The sequence below is a fragment of the Lagenorhynchus albirostris genome, chromosome 20 (genome assembly GCF_949774975.1).
Source record: "Lagenorhynchus albirostris chromosome 20, mLagAlb1.1, whole genome shotgun sequence".
Lineage (NCBI taxonomy): Eukaryota > Metazoa > Chordata > Mammalia > Artiodactyla > Delphinidae > Lagenorhynchus > Lagenorhynchus albirostris.
In genome coordinates this window covers 41251693-41264452 of record NC_083114.1, presented here as the reverse complement: position 1 = coordinate 41264452, position 12760 = coordinate 41251693, and the positions used below count along the sequence as shown (strand labels likewise).

The following is a 12760-nucleotide window of genomic DNA, read 5'->3' as shown; positions in this document are numbered from 1 at the left end:
TTCCTTCCTCACTCCCAGCACCACCTTCACCCATGCCCACCACCAGAACACTCCACAGGAACAGAAGAATAAAGACAGCCATAGCTAAAGCTCCTGGCTGCCTCCAGGCTCTTGCATCGGAATGCAAGATAGAAAGACAGACAGACAGACAGGACCTGGGTGCACGATACCCCTTTCAGTCTCTGGAGGTTCCTGGCTCTGGGTGGGGCTTCTGGGCAATGGCAGAAGGTTGGCAGGGGGCGGAGGCTGGGGGAATCAGTGGTCAGGCCAGGCTCGGGAGGTGGGGCTGATGTAGGAATGTGGACTTTAAGTGACTCAAGTAAGCCTCTGTCCTCCTGTTCCAAAACAAACACACAGGTTCAAGGTTGTGGAACGAAGTGGGGGAGGGATCGGTTTGGGAGATACACCTGGAGAGAGGCAAGTGGAAGAAGTGACAGGGGCAGAAAGGGACTGTCCTTGGGCTCCTCCTCCACTCTCCAGATACGGCCTTTCTCCTGGCTACAAGGCCGCAAGCAAAACTCACCTGTGCACACCCCTCCAACCAGATTCCCTCCTTCCGTCCTCTAGCTGACGAAGCCCTCATCACAGTCTACGGCTCCCCCATCAACCAGAATCCTACTGGCACCCATAGGAGACTGGAGAGTCACGCTGAGAACATAAAGCACCTGGGAGGAGCTGGGGGGCTCAAGGGCTGACCCAGGTCAACATCTTGGAGGCCCTGAGCACCCTAAATCACTGTAGGGGAGCATGAGGGGGGCGTTGGAGGGGGTGGGGAGTTTCAGTGTAACAGAGATCCCTCCCCACTTGAGCAGGACTGATGGAGCACGGCAGAGGTCAGGGTGCCTGGAAACTGGCTGTGAACATAACCTAGCTGCCCACAACCCTCATTTCCAGGAAACCCGCCTCCAAAATACTGCAGAGGCAGAGAGCAAAGTGGCCTCCATTCTTGGGCAGGTGATGTGTGGGAGACTGCCATCCTCTGTGCAGCCAGGTCCTGAGGGGAACTAGGAGAGACTGAGGGATCCAGAGAGAGGACATGCATCTCTTGTGAGCCTGGAGGAGAATCCTTTGCAACCTGGACATGTCCAAGAGCTCTTCCCCAGGAAGCCATGTTAGACCGACCTTGTAGACAGAGTGCGTGCGCCTGCAGGAGACTGGACAGGGCATTCCAGCCGAAGGGAACAGAAGCTGCAAAGGTACAGGAACTTGAAACAGCCTGGGCCTGGGCAGGGAACGGCCAAGGCCAGCTTAGGGGGTGTGAGGTGGGGATGGGAGGGGGGCGGGCAGAAGAGGTCAGGGCAGGGAGCCTTGTGAGGTGTGTGTCTAAGCAAAGTAGTAATTGCGGAAAGACAGTGAGAAATCTCAGAACATGTAAAACCAGGGAAATCAACACCAGAAAGGTCAGATTCTCCAAATATCATCTGGTTATGCAACCAGCTCTATTTTGATATGGGAATTCCACATAAGGGGTCATTTTATTACTGACCCGTGTCCTTGGACTCTTTAATCGATAGAATTGATAAGAAGCCAGAGGAGGAATTCAGGCAAGGCTTTACTGGGACTCATGCTGCAGCAGGAAGGAGTAAGAACAAAACACAAGTTCCCAGGACTTCCCTGGTGGCGCAGTGGTTGAGAATCCGCCTACCAGTGCAGGGGACACGGGTTCGAGCCCTGATCCGGGAAGATCCCACATGCCGCAGAGCAGCTAAGCCTGTGAGCCACAACTACTGAGCCTGCGCCCTAGAGCCCGTGAGCCACAACTACTGAGCCCATGTGCCACAACAACTGAAGCCCACGTGCCTAGAGCCCGTGCTCCGCAACAAGAGAAGCCACCGCAATGAGAAGCCCACGCACTGCAATGAAGAGCAGCCCCCGCTCGCCGCAACTAGAGAAAGTCCGCGTACAGCAACAAAGACCCAACGCAGCCAAAACTAAATAACTAAATAAATTAATTAAAAGCAAACAAACGCAAGTTCCCTTGCTTGCTCTCTGTGGAGGTTGGGCTGATTCCTTACGTGGGGGAGGGGGAGGGGGAGGGGGAGGGGGAGGGGGAGGCTGGGGGCAGATCGGTGGGTCGGGCCCGAGGGGCGGCTGAGGTGTCTGCCCGCCCCCTTGGCGGTGCCGTGTGCAGGGGTCATGCCCAGTACCCTGCTTTTACTCCCGACACCTCAGAAGTGGCAGCTGGTTTGTGGCTTTCTTGTATCTTATGGTTCACAGTTGCCCCGATTGCCCATGCGTGCAGTTATTTTCAGTCCCTTGCAGTGTCTTTGTGATCTGTGGCTCCAGGAAACATTTGTCCAGGCGCAAGTGCAGGCACTCCTGTAAAGGGCCCCAGGTCCCAGCCTGTCTCGATTTGAAATGGGCCATGTGGACTTTATAATAAGGGGGAGAAGAATCTAAGGTCAAACCCAGCCCTGGCCACAAGGCAGGTATTTCCAGCCTGGGAACTTCATTCTGGGCCCTTTCATAAGTGCTGGTCTTACCTCCCAGCTAAGAACACACCTTTAAGAGGACGGTTAATGTTTTACGTCCCGACCAGTGCTACCAAGCACAGGTCAAGAATGTCCACGCTGGCGGGGTATCCCCAGGCTCTCCTATGGGAGGCGGGTAATGATCAGGGAGGGGGAGGGAGAGCCTTTGCCTTGCCTGGTGGGGGAACTGGTTCAGAAGAAGGTGTCCCCTCTGCCCACCTTCCCTAAGTGTCTCGCTGTCACATCGCTTCCTCTGATACCGTTTCATCCTCGGCTTCACAATCATCATGTCAAACACCCTAAAAACGTGTTGAAAAGTTGTCCCTTTTGGAGAATCACTCAGAAGACAGGACCACACGTCCTGCTCCCCCCACTAGGTCTTATTTTCATTTGGACCAACTTGTCCCCAGCCTCTGTGAATGTGCTGAAGATGCGTTTATCCCTGGGAGCCAGAGCCCACCTCCCAGCCCACAGGCTGAGGACTGGGCCCCAGGACGTGGTGCCTGAGTCGAGCTGCTGCCCCAGAGGCCCTGTGTGGCCAGCGGGACCATCCCGGACACCCAGGTCAGTGCACTCTGACCTGCATTCTGGGGACATGGCTCTGGCTCCAGTGTGGAGTGGGGCTTGGGTGTGGGACAGACGTGGGGAGGACACTGGATAGGAAACAAAGGGCCAGGATGAGGCCGGTGACCTCGAGGACAGAGAGGAAGGGAGGGGTCTGAGCGATGTGGTGGGTGGAGTTGACAGGACTCGGTGTCTGATTGGGTGGATGAGTGAGAAAGGGCACAGCCTCTTAGGTGACACAAGGACACAAAGGTTGCACTGGGTGACTTGGGATGGTGGGAGACTTTCCGCAGAAGAAGGACATACAGGGGACTTCCCTGGCGGTCCAGTGCTTAAGATTCCACGCTTCTGCTGCAGGGGAACTAAATCCCGCATGCCAAGAAAAAAAAAAAAGCAATGGTCTTCCGTTCAGGAGGTCAGGGGCTGCGGACCAGAGTCAGTGACCAGGCATCCTTTCTTACTTTCCCTGTGATCTCAGCACAAGTTGGGAGGTGGGAGGGGGGCATCCAGGATGGGGCTCTGATCAGGGCACTCTGCAAACAGTGCCTCCTTGGGCCACATTCTCACAGGAGTCCTCCCCCAGCCTCACCCTGAATTCAGGCCACCATCATTTCTTCCCCCGACCCACCTCCCGTGCCTAAGCCTTCTGTCAACTCTATTCTTTGTATCTGGGCCAGAGGCAATGTCCTCAAAGGCAACACTGACCCTGTCACTCCCTTGCTTAGAATCCTTCCATGGCTCCCCGTTTTCCTTACGGTAACTGTGGTTGCAAGGACCTGCCTCCTCTGCCCCCTGCTTGGCCCTCCAGGCTCTGCTCACAGCCCACACACATGTCAATGAACTTGGGTACTTGGATGGGGCCAGTTTGTCACCTCCTGGCTTCTGAATATGCTGTTCCCTCTTCCTGGAACCTTATCTTGCTCTCTTCCTTCTCCCTCGGCCAACTTCTACTCCTCTGCCAGGATCAGCTTAGACATCAGGTCCCTCAGGAAGCCTCCTCAATCCCTAAGTCCGGGTTAGGAGCCCCTGCTATGTCCTCCTCCTACCTCCCCTGGCAAATTCCCTGATGTAATGGACCCTTTACTGGCCCCTCTCTTCCCTGAGGGTAGACATTGTGCATCTTATTCCACAACGTATCCTAGTGCCTTTCAAGGTACCTGGCATGTAGGAGGCACTGGGGAAATCTTTGTTGAATGCATGTAGGAATCCTTCTCCTGCACCCTCAGAGGGAGCCCTTCTCAGGGGGCTACAGGAGAGCAGAGGCAGGCGAGCATATCTTGTGCTCCTCACAGGGACTTCCCATGTCTACATTCCTGGAAGTCCAGTTATGCCCCTGACCTAAGCCTCAGGCATCCCCTTGTCCAGCTCCTCTTACAGGGCAATGGGCCCAAGTCCTAAAGATCTTGGCCTTGGGGACACCAGTTATTTCAGAACCTGACATCCTGGGTTACGATTCCCTCCTACGGCTGGACCAGAAGTCTGAGGCGAACGATCCAGCCAGCCTCAGGGGTTTAGGAAGAGAGCGGGTGGGGTAGGGGCTGGAGGTCCACCTTGCAGCCCTCCTGACCCCAGCCGGGCTGATGAGCTCACGACCCACGTGTCCACTGATGCCACGTGCCAGTGTCCACGTGGGCCAGAGCTGTCATCTCCACGTCATCTCCGTGGAGGGCTGTCATCTCCATGACGTGACTGAGAGACACACCACCGTCCCTTTTTCAGATCAAAGCTTGTGAGCGAGCGTTCACACACACACGCACACTCACCGCTTGCAAACACTCACACTCTCGGTCTGGAAATGGGTTTCAAGGCCATGAGTGTCATGTTATAAAAACAGGATGGGATGAGGGGTGGACACCAGCCTTCCTTTATTCCTTTTCCCTCCAACACTGACTGTTGTGCAACTGACCATGAACAGGAGCCAGAAGGAGGTGGAGACAAAATCATAAGCATGTCACGGAGAAGCGAAGTTACTCAGGTCAGAGAAAACAGAAGCATAAACTCAGTATCAGAGCCACGGTGGCCACAACGTGCCTTTTTCCCCTCGGTCTCAGTCTTCAGTCTCTCCTTGTCCTCAGTCTCTCTGTGTCCTCTGTCACCCTGGCTTCCACCCCAGCCTGTGTTATAAATTCATCCAGCCATCACTGGCCCTCCCTCCTGACTGAAGTCTTTCTCTCTGTTCTTTGGAACCTAGTTTCTCTCCAGCTCACTAACTCGTCTCCATCCGCTGTTCTACTGACCCACAAGTGAACCTGGGCTTGGGGCAGGACAGAAGGTAGCAGAAGCTTCTGTGTTGGCTGTGCTCCCTGGATATGATCTCCCTCTGGTCAGAAGCTGAGCAGCGTCTGAAATCTGTTTCCTGCATTTCACCTCCTAGCCTGGCCTGGGCTTCCAGCAGGCAGAAGTCACCCCTCCCCTGTGCTTCTCATCGCCCCCACTTCTAAGAGAGAGAGAGAGAGAGAGACAGGGAGAGGGAGTGAGAGACAGCAAAAGAGACCTTGACTGAGGTTTAACATTTTCTTGGAGATGTACAGGCAAGAGGAGGCAAAGCAGTTACCAAAGGCCACACCCATTTCTCTGGGTCTCAAATACTTGAGAAAATTGAGTCCCTGGGGCTATCTCTTACCTCACTCTACCCTTCCCCCTACCCCAACCCCTTCCTAAAAGACAAGTCAGTTTAAAAAAAGAAGTCAGGTGTTGTTTGGGCCCATTTATTATTTGAATAATAATAAATGAATAGGTAATACAGTCTCATGGTTCAAAATTCAAACGTACAAAAGGGTGTATAGTACTAAGTCTCCTCCCTCCTCTGTCCCAGCTTCCTGGTTCCCCTCCACAGAGGCAACCAGTGTTACCCGTGTCTTCCGAATATGCATCTATAAGATATGAAAATATGTATTTATATGATCCTTCCCTGTAAAACACAAATGGAAGTGCCCTATACACAATTTTGTGCCTCTCCTTGTTCATTGGAAGATTATTCCCTATAAAGAGATATAATTAGTTTTACAGCTGTGTAGTATTGCTTTGTAAGGCTGCATCAGAATTTATGTAATCAGTCTTTGAGGGACGACAGTTCTGCTGCTTCCCGTCTCTGGCTCTTTGTAGAGGGACCCCCAATCCAGACTGCTCCCACCCACCCCTCCACATGGACAACCTGCCGGGGAGGCTCCACCCCCAGAGGCCTTGGCTCATTTGCATGCTCACACGTGATTGGACCCCTGGCCCTATGACTGGAGTCCCTGGTGTTCCTGCTTCTCATCCTTGGTGTCCACCCAGCCTCCCATATTGGCTACTGCAGAGGACAGAGGGCACTGGTCACGCACAGACTTGGCACAAAATGACCACTCCTCATTACCACTGCACCCGCAAAGCCATCTAAAGTGCTAACTTGATCTGCTGCTGTCTCCATGACCATCCTCTGCCAGAGAATGCAAGGCAGGCCTATACAAATGGGCAGAAAGAACTGTGGGGAAACACATCCTGCCCCAGGACTGGGGGTAGGGGCAGCTCCCAGACACAGGGACACAGACGGGGACTGTCCTCTCACACTAGATGTCCCTTGCATTTTGAGACTTCCACAGGCCTAGAACCAGGAGAGGAGACCAGAGGTGAGAAATGAGGGCTGGGTAACATCCCCTCAGGGCTGGGAGGGAAATCCCAGGATATAAGAACAGGTGGGAACTGGAGGAGGCTAGGCAAGAGGGGAGAGAGAGAGAAGGAAACATGGGCGAAAGAGCCCCTTCCAGCTTGATTCCTAGATTCACGGGCCTGGCTGGAACCCTGCCCCACGGCCTCCCGGTGCTTACCCCCATAGCAGAGCCCCCCATCCTCACCTCCCAAGTGAGGACTCAGGAGTCTCAAGAGAAACCTGGGATGGCTAAGAAGATTTGGGAAACCAGAAAGCAAAATAAAAGGAAACAAAACAAAAAACACCCAAAACAGGAGTCTTCTGGAAAGTTTAACCATGACTCCAAGCTCCTGGCTGGCCATTCCTTTCCTCTCTGCAAGAGGAACTTAGCAGGTCTGGGGTCAACAGAGCTGAGAGCCCCCTGTGTCAGGCATCACAGACTCAGGATGCTTCCAGAAGGAAGGGGGAGGGAAGGGAGGACGATGGGAGAAAGAAGACCCCCAAGATGTGACGAGGGAGAAGACATAGGCTGCCCTGCCCAGTGCCCATCCCCTCCCCTCCCCACACTCCCTGGCACTGGGGTCCCAACCACATTCCCCATCCACCTAGTTGTGGGAGAAGCCCGCGTGGGAGAAGGCAGGGAGGTGGGGGGCACAGGCCGCAGCCTGGGGGAGGCAAGCCAGGCGGTTGACCTCACAGGCCCCAGCATCCTGGTCCTCCCGGAAGTAGACGGAGTCAGCAGAATCGACGGAGGGGTCCTGGTCAAAGAAGTTGTAGGGTTGGAGGAAGAAGCCCACGCTGTTCCCCACAGTCACTGTGTTGGGAATGTCCTCTGCATGGGGGATGTGCAGGAAACCGGTTGTCACCCAGGCCACCAAGTCCTAATGGGGGCGGAGAAAGAGGGTCATGAGGTCTGGCTTTGCTAAGGGCACGTCCGCCTCCCCCAGGATTCACTTTGGCAGCCCACCTTTGCTCAGGAGGATTTTAAGTCCTCAAACATTTTTCCTACTAGTCCAGAAATCAACGCATAAATGGTCGATTTCATATTCGGAGCAACACCTGCCCCCCATCCCAGCCTGTACCCTCCATCATCTGACATTCCCCATGACATCACCATCAGCCTACACACCCCCAGAGGAATGATGACACCCACGGGCAACTTCAGCTCCTTTCCCCTGACTCAACGAGAGCTCCCAAACTCTGAGAGAAGGAGGATGAGGAGGGAAGATCAGGGTTTGGGAGGCAGAAATTAACTTGGAAATTAATCCTTTAATGGTCAAGCCAGCAACAGAGAAGCTTTAGATATAAGAGATGTGGTCTTCCCTGGTCACTTCCAGCCCTCCTGAGTCCTGGGGCCCTTAAAGGACTCAGTCCACGACACTGAGACTTAGAGAGCTGTAGAATCTTGAGGATAGGCTCAGCCACTGTGTGCAAATGAACTTCCAGCTTGGGAAGATTCCCTCAGCAGGTAATGATCAGATCCACAAAGGCACAGAAGGCAGGAGTCAGCTCCGTCCTTGAGGAGATGGTTTTCAGGGACCTCCCCAAGAGGAGGTGGGGCTCATCTCCGTGTCCCCGAACCCCTCCCTCAGCCTCCCACAGCCGGCTGACCTCTCCAACTATGGTCTCATTGTTGATGAAGTCAGCAAAGTCCACGGTGGGGGCCCAGGGGTCATTCTGATTGAAGATACTGCTGCTGCGGGGCTCCGCCTCCTTCCGCTGGGTCACAGCCAGCTGGTACCTAGAGATGCTCTGGTCAGGCCTCCATGGTCACTAAGCCCATCCTGCTGCCTGATCATCATGGAAGGGAGCCGAGCCCATGGACCTCAGCATTCCCATCTCGTTCACACAGTCACTCTGACGCCACCCTGGTGGGTGGCCCGAAATCATTCCATGTCCTCCTGTTCATCCCTTGCCATTTCACAATATGCCCCCTCCCAAACAGAAAAGACTTTTCCCACCTGGGCTTTAGCCTTCCAAGGGGACCATGTATCCACTGTGGGCCTTTGGATAACCAGGAAATCCTTTTTGAGCTCTTACGTCACTCACCTCGTGTACAGTCTGAACTGAGTTCCCAGTTGCCCCTTCCAACACTCCCTTCTCACTGTCATCCCCTCCCCAACCCCATACGCATACCGCACCCCATCACCCACCTTGCCCAGCTCAAGGCTCTCTCCATGGAGCTGTTCTGGGGCAGAGGCTCCCCAGCAAAGCTGACTGTCTGGATGCGGTAGCCCCTCGGGTGCCCCCACTTGTTGCTGTGATTGCTGGCCAGGTACAGGTAGCGAGGGGAGGGACCTCCCAGGGGGAAGGCGGCCTGCTCCTCTGTCTCCAGCAGCTTCTGGGTCACCTGCAGCCTCTGTATCTGGTGCTTGGGGCTCCAGGGTACCGCCGTAGGGACAAAAGCCATGTCCTCAGCCCAGACCCAGTTCTCCAGTCCTGCAGGGGTGAAGTGGAGATGGTGGGGGGAAGGGGGGGAGGGGGGAGGGAGGGCTGGTCATGCAGCTGCTCCCTGCCGCCCCCGGACTCTGTCCCCACCTGGCTTCAGAGTGGGGGCCAAAGAGAAAGCCAGACTGAGTGTGCCCCCTCTTCCCTCCCCTCTCCCCAAGATGTCCCAATCTTTCAGCCAAACCTGTTGACCTGTGAAATATTTCTTCAAGGATTTCATTCCTTCATCCTTTCACACTCATTAGTGGAGAGGCCTGTGCTCAGCACTGGGTACACACTGATGAATGAAACAACATCCTTACCCTCCTGCTCTCACAGAAGCCCCAGAGAGGCCAAGCCCTGAAGGGACTGTAGTGTGAGAGGAGCCCATTCCAGATTGAAGGTTAGAGGAACACAGGTACAGGCAAGAATAGAGGGCTTCCTGGGCCACTTTTCAGCCTGACCTTAGGGGATGTCACCAGCAGAGGTGACATGGCAGGGCATTCTAGACAGGGGCAAAACAGGAGCAAAAGCAAAGAAGCGTGACTGTCACATGTGGTGCGCGTGTCCAGGGACAGGGCGGGTGTGTGTCTTAAGCAGCACGGGGAAGAAGGTGAAAGGCAGGCAGTAGCTGTCCTCTGAAGGGAAGGGCCTTGTAGGTCCTTCTGTGGACAGGATCCTATAAGTGATGGGGAAAGTGGGAAGTGTGTAAGGGAGCAGGCTGGCATGGGCTGGTAGGTCCCTCTGAGCACAGGGTGAACCATGGATCTGAGAGGAAGAAGAGTCGAAGCAGCAGAGAGAGGGCTGACGCCCACAGGGGGCCGGTAGCGGGGCCAAGCGAGGGGTTGGATATATTTCAGAGGCAGAAAAAAATCTGGTGATGAACTCAGTGTGGGGAACGACAGTGAAATGACCAAGACTCCGAGGCATCATGTAACCCTTGGCTCTCTGTGACCACCAACTCCAGGAACTATCTGGAATATTCCACAGTATCCACTCTACCCCTCACACTTAAGTGTATTGTGCCCAGAGATGGAAACTCAGGGAGGAGAAAGGTCCACCTCCCAGGGAAATGTATCCCCCGGGGGCGTTCCACGATTGGCCTGCAGGTGCCAGGGACTCTGCAGAATGCAAACAGATCCTCCCCAAAACCTACACTGCAGGCCAGACACAGATAAGCTGAAAAGCAAATGGCTGCCTCACTGAAGTGGGGCCCATATAAGTGCCAGAGAGGGAAGAGGGCAAAGGGGACCCTTAGCCTGGATCCTGCCTCTTCTCTGAGCTTAGCTGTTTCCCAAGATTTTCTGATGAGGTCATGTGGAGGGTGGGTGGCAGCTCTGTACCCAGCCAATGAGCTAAGATCTCAGTAAAATTCAGCAGCCAACTCTCTCCCATCCAGCAAAAGAGGAAGCATGAAACTCCAAAACATATACTCATGCTCAGATCTTCCTTTCCTGGCAAACCTCCAACAAACACAAAGCAAACAAAGACAGCCCTTCAGCCCCCTATCTGGGATCCTGGCCTCCGCCAGGATGTCTTACCTCCCACGTCCAGATCCACCTTGTAGTGGGCACTGTGGGTGTGGACGGTGCCCAGCGTGTGCTTCCCAACCTGGTTTCCATATCTTCGGGCAGCTCCAAAGAGGAACGCTGAGCTGATGTAGCCTGTGGCATGGAATTTGACTTCGATGGCCCCATTGGGGTGGAAGACCATATCCCACACATAGTCGTAGTTGAGCAAGGTCGACACAGATCTGAAGACCAGCACTGTCTCCACAAGGCCCCCAAAATAGTGGGAGTGAAAAGCTGAGTGGTGTCGCCTCAGGGGCAGGCCCTGGTTCTGCTCAAACACACAAAAGGCATCAGGTAGTGTCTTGGGGGCTTGGGACTCCAAAAGGAAGTACCAGTCCACGTAGGTGGCCAGATAGGGGCAGTCCACCCCACGGGTCAGGGGTGTGGCGTACTTGCCCATACCAAAGCTGCCGTCCATATAGTGGGTCAGCATTGCCGCCAGGGAATTTCCACCATAGACAGCCAAGGCCTCTTGGAGGCTGATCTCGTAAGCCAGCCGTTCTCCCTGGAATCGGATGTCAAAGATCCTTGGACCACTGAAAGCTCCGAGGCCAAAGGAGAAAGTCCACAGTGAGGAGGCCACTCGACTCCCCTGGACACTGAAGCGGGGGCCCTGGGGATGGAACTGCAGCGGGGGAGCCGGACCCGGAGGCGCCTTGGACTTCAGGGACCAGGACCCACCTGTGCCATTGTCTGGGATCACCACCACATTCACCAGGCCGGCCTCAAACTGCTCCTCCAGGTGGGCCAGACTCTCATAGTAGCGGCCTTGAAAGAACACCTTCTGGATGGTCCAGCGAGCAGGGTCCAGAGCCTTGTGGTCTACCAGAAGCTCCAAACCTATGGGGTGCAGGAAGAACCCAGCCCCTGAGATGTTGTAGTAGAGGCCAAACCAGGTGGCCCTGTCCCCTGATTGCAAGCCACGGGGGGCTGTGGTCATGGTCACCAGGTTCCCTCCTTGGTGCTTGTAGAAGCAGCAGTGGTGGAGGAGACCAGCAGCCTGGGGCAGCTCTGTGTTGAAGATCATCTGGTCTATGTCCAGGTACTCTCGCATGAGCACGGGGCGTCGGTGATAGGGCAGGGGGCCCCCGTGACGCTCCACAGTCACGTCCCGCAGGTAGGAGGGGTGCGGCAGCGGCCCCACCAGCAGCTCAGTCACATTGGGCTGGGGTTGTCCGCCAAAGAAGACGATGGCCAGTGCCTCCCGGGCAGGCGGGGGGCTCCCCCTGTCCAGGTGGGCCAGGGCTGCAGCCTTGGGGGGCAGCTCCAGCTCCACCGAGAAGACGCAGTTGTCTGAGGGTTGGGCCTGAGCTGCATCCACCAGGCCTGGCCCCAGCTTCTGGGTCAGAAAGCTCATCACAGCTGTCAGCTCTTCTCGGCTCAGGTCTGCAAACAGCTGGCTCTGGCCAGGGTGTGTCCACGGCTGGGCACTTGGTGATACGGAGGGGCAGAGGGGAGGCAGGCTGTGTTCACCACCATCTCCTCCCCTGCCAGCTAGCAAGACACACACCAGGGCAAAGATGGTGATGACAGCCAGAGCGAGGAGCACCAGGGTGGTCTTCTGGTTCATTGTCCCATGAACGTAGAGACAGAGGATTGAACCAAAGTGGAGACTTGTATTCTCAGTCCAGCAGAAGAGGGTCTCTTTTGCTCCCTGTACTGGGGGCTCCTAGACTCTGGCTGAGGTTCTCAGTATTGCGACGCAATGGAGACTGAGGATGGGAAGAGCATGGGAAGGCTGGGGAGGGGGGTGGAGCGGGCTGGGGTTGGGAGGCGGGCCTAAGGCAGGGCAGCAGTGATTTCCACAGACCTTACATGGCTTTGTGTTCCAGGCTCCAGCTCACATTCTGCTCTCTGGGTCAGGGTTGGGACAGGGGAACGCTGGGTTAGGAGGAAGGGGTGGTGGGGATTTCAAACGAATGCAGCTGACCAGCCTGAGCACAGACATGCGCTGACATGCACAGAAATGCCGGGGAGGAGGCAGCCCCTCTTTCCCCTCCGCCCCACTTCTTTCCCCAGCGCCCATTTCTCAGGGCCAGATGTTCCCTTTCCTGCAACTTGGAACTATTGTCCTCCTTCCAAGGAAACCCCAGCCCCAG

At 55.4% G+C, this 12760-nt stretch overlaps 1 protein-coding gene across 3 annotated transcripts; it reads right to left on the bottom strand.

Annotated features, from left to right (window-relative positions):
- Positions 1-5729: 5729 nt before the first annotated feature.
- On the bottom strand, positions 5730-12387 carry AOC3 (amine oxidase copper containing 3). 3 transcript variants are annotated; one of them, XM_060136045.1, is made up of 6 exons: positions 11064-12387; positions 10632-10754; positions 8817-9102; positions 8275-8404; positions 7356-7544; positions 5730-5908 (listed from the first exon to the last, which is right to left on the bottom strand). In XM_060136045.1, exons 1-6 carry the CDS (start codon positions 12229-12231, stop codon positions 5798-5800), a joined length of 2007 nt encoding a protein of 668 aa, XP_059992028.1. In that variant the 5' UTR covers positions 12232-12387; the 3' UTR covers positions 5730-5797. The 3 variants fall into 3 exon arrangements, with proteins under 3 accessions (XP_059992028.1, XP_059992026.1, XP_059992027.1); XM_060136043.1 differs by having other exon boundaries at positions 10632-12387; XM_060136044.1 differs by having other exon boundaries at positions 5730-7544; positions 10632-12387.
- Between the last annotated feature and the right edge of the window lie 373 nt (positions 12388-12760).

What these genes read in the sequence shown, in the direction of transcription:
- AOC3 (XM_060136043.1), bottom strand. Translation starts at nt 12,231, where the DNA reads ATGAACCAGAAGACCACCCTGGTGCTCCTCGCTCTGGCTGTCATCACC. An exon ending in AGAGCCTTGAGCTGGGCAAG is followed by an intron (nt 8,405 to 8,816) that starts GTGGGTGATGGG and finishes GAGCATCTCTAG; the next exon opens with GTACCAGCTGGCTGTGACCC. An exon ending in ATGAGACCATAGTTGGAGAG is followed by an intron (nt 7,545 to 8,274) that starts GTCAGCCGGCTG and finishes CGCCCCCATTAG; the next exon opens with GACTTGGTGGCCTGGGTGAC.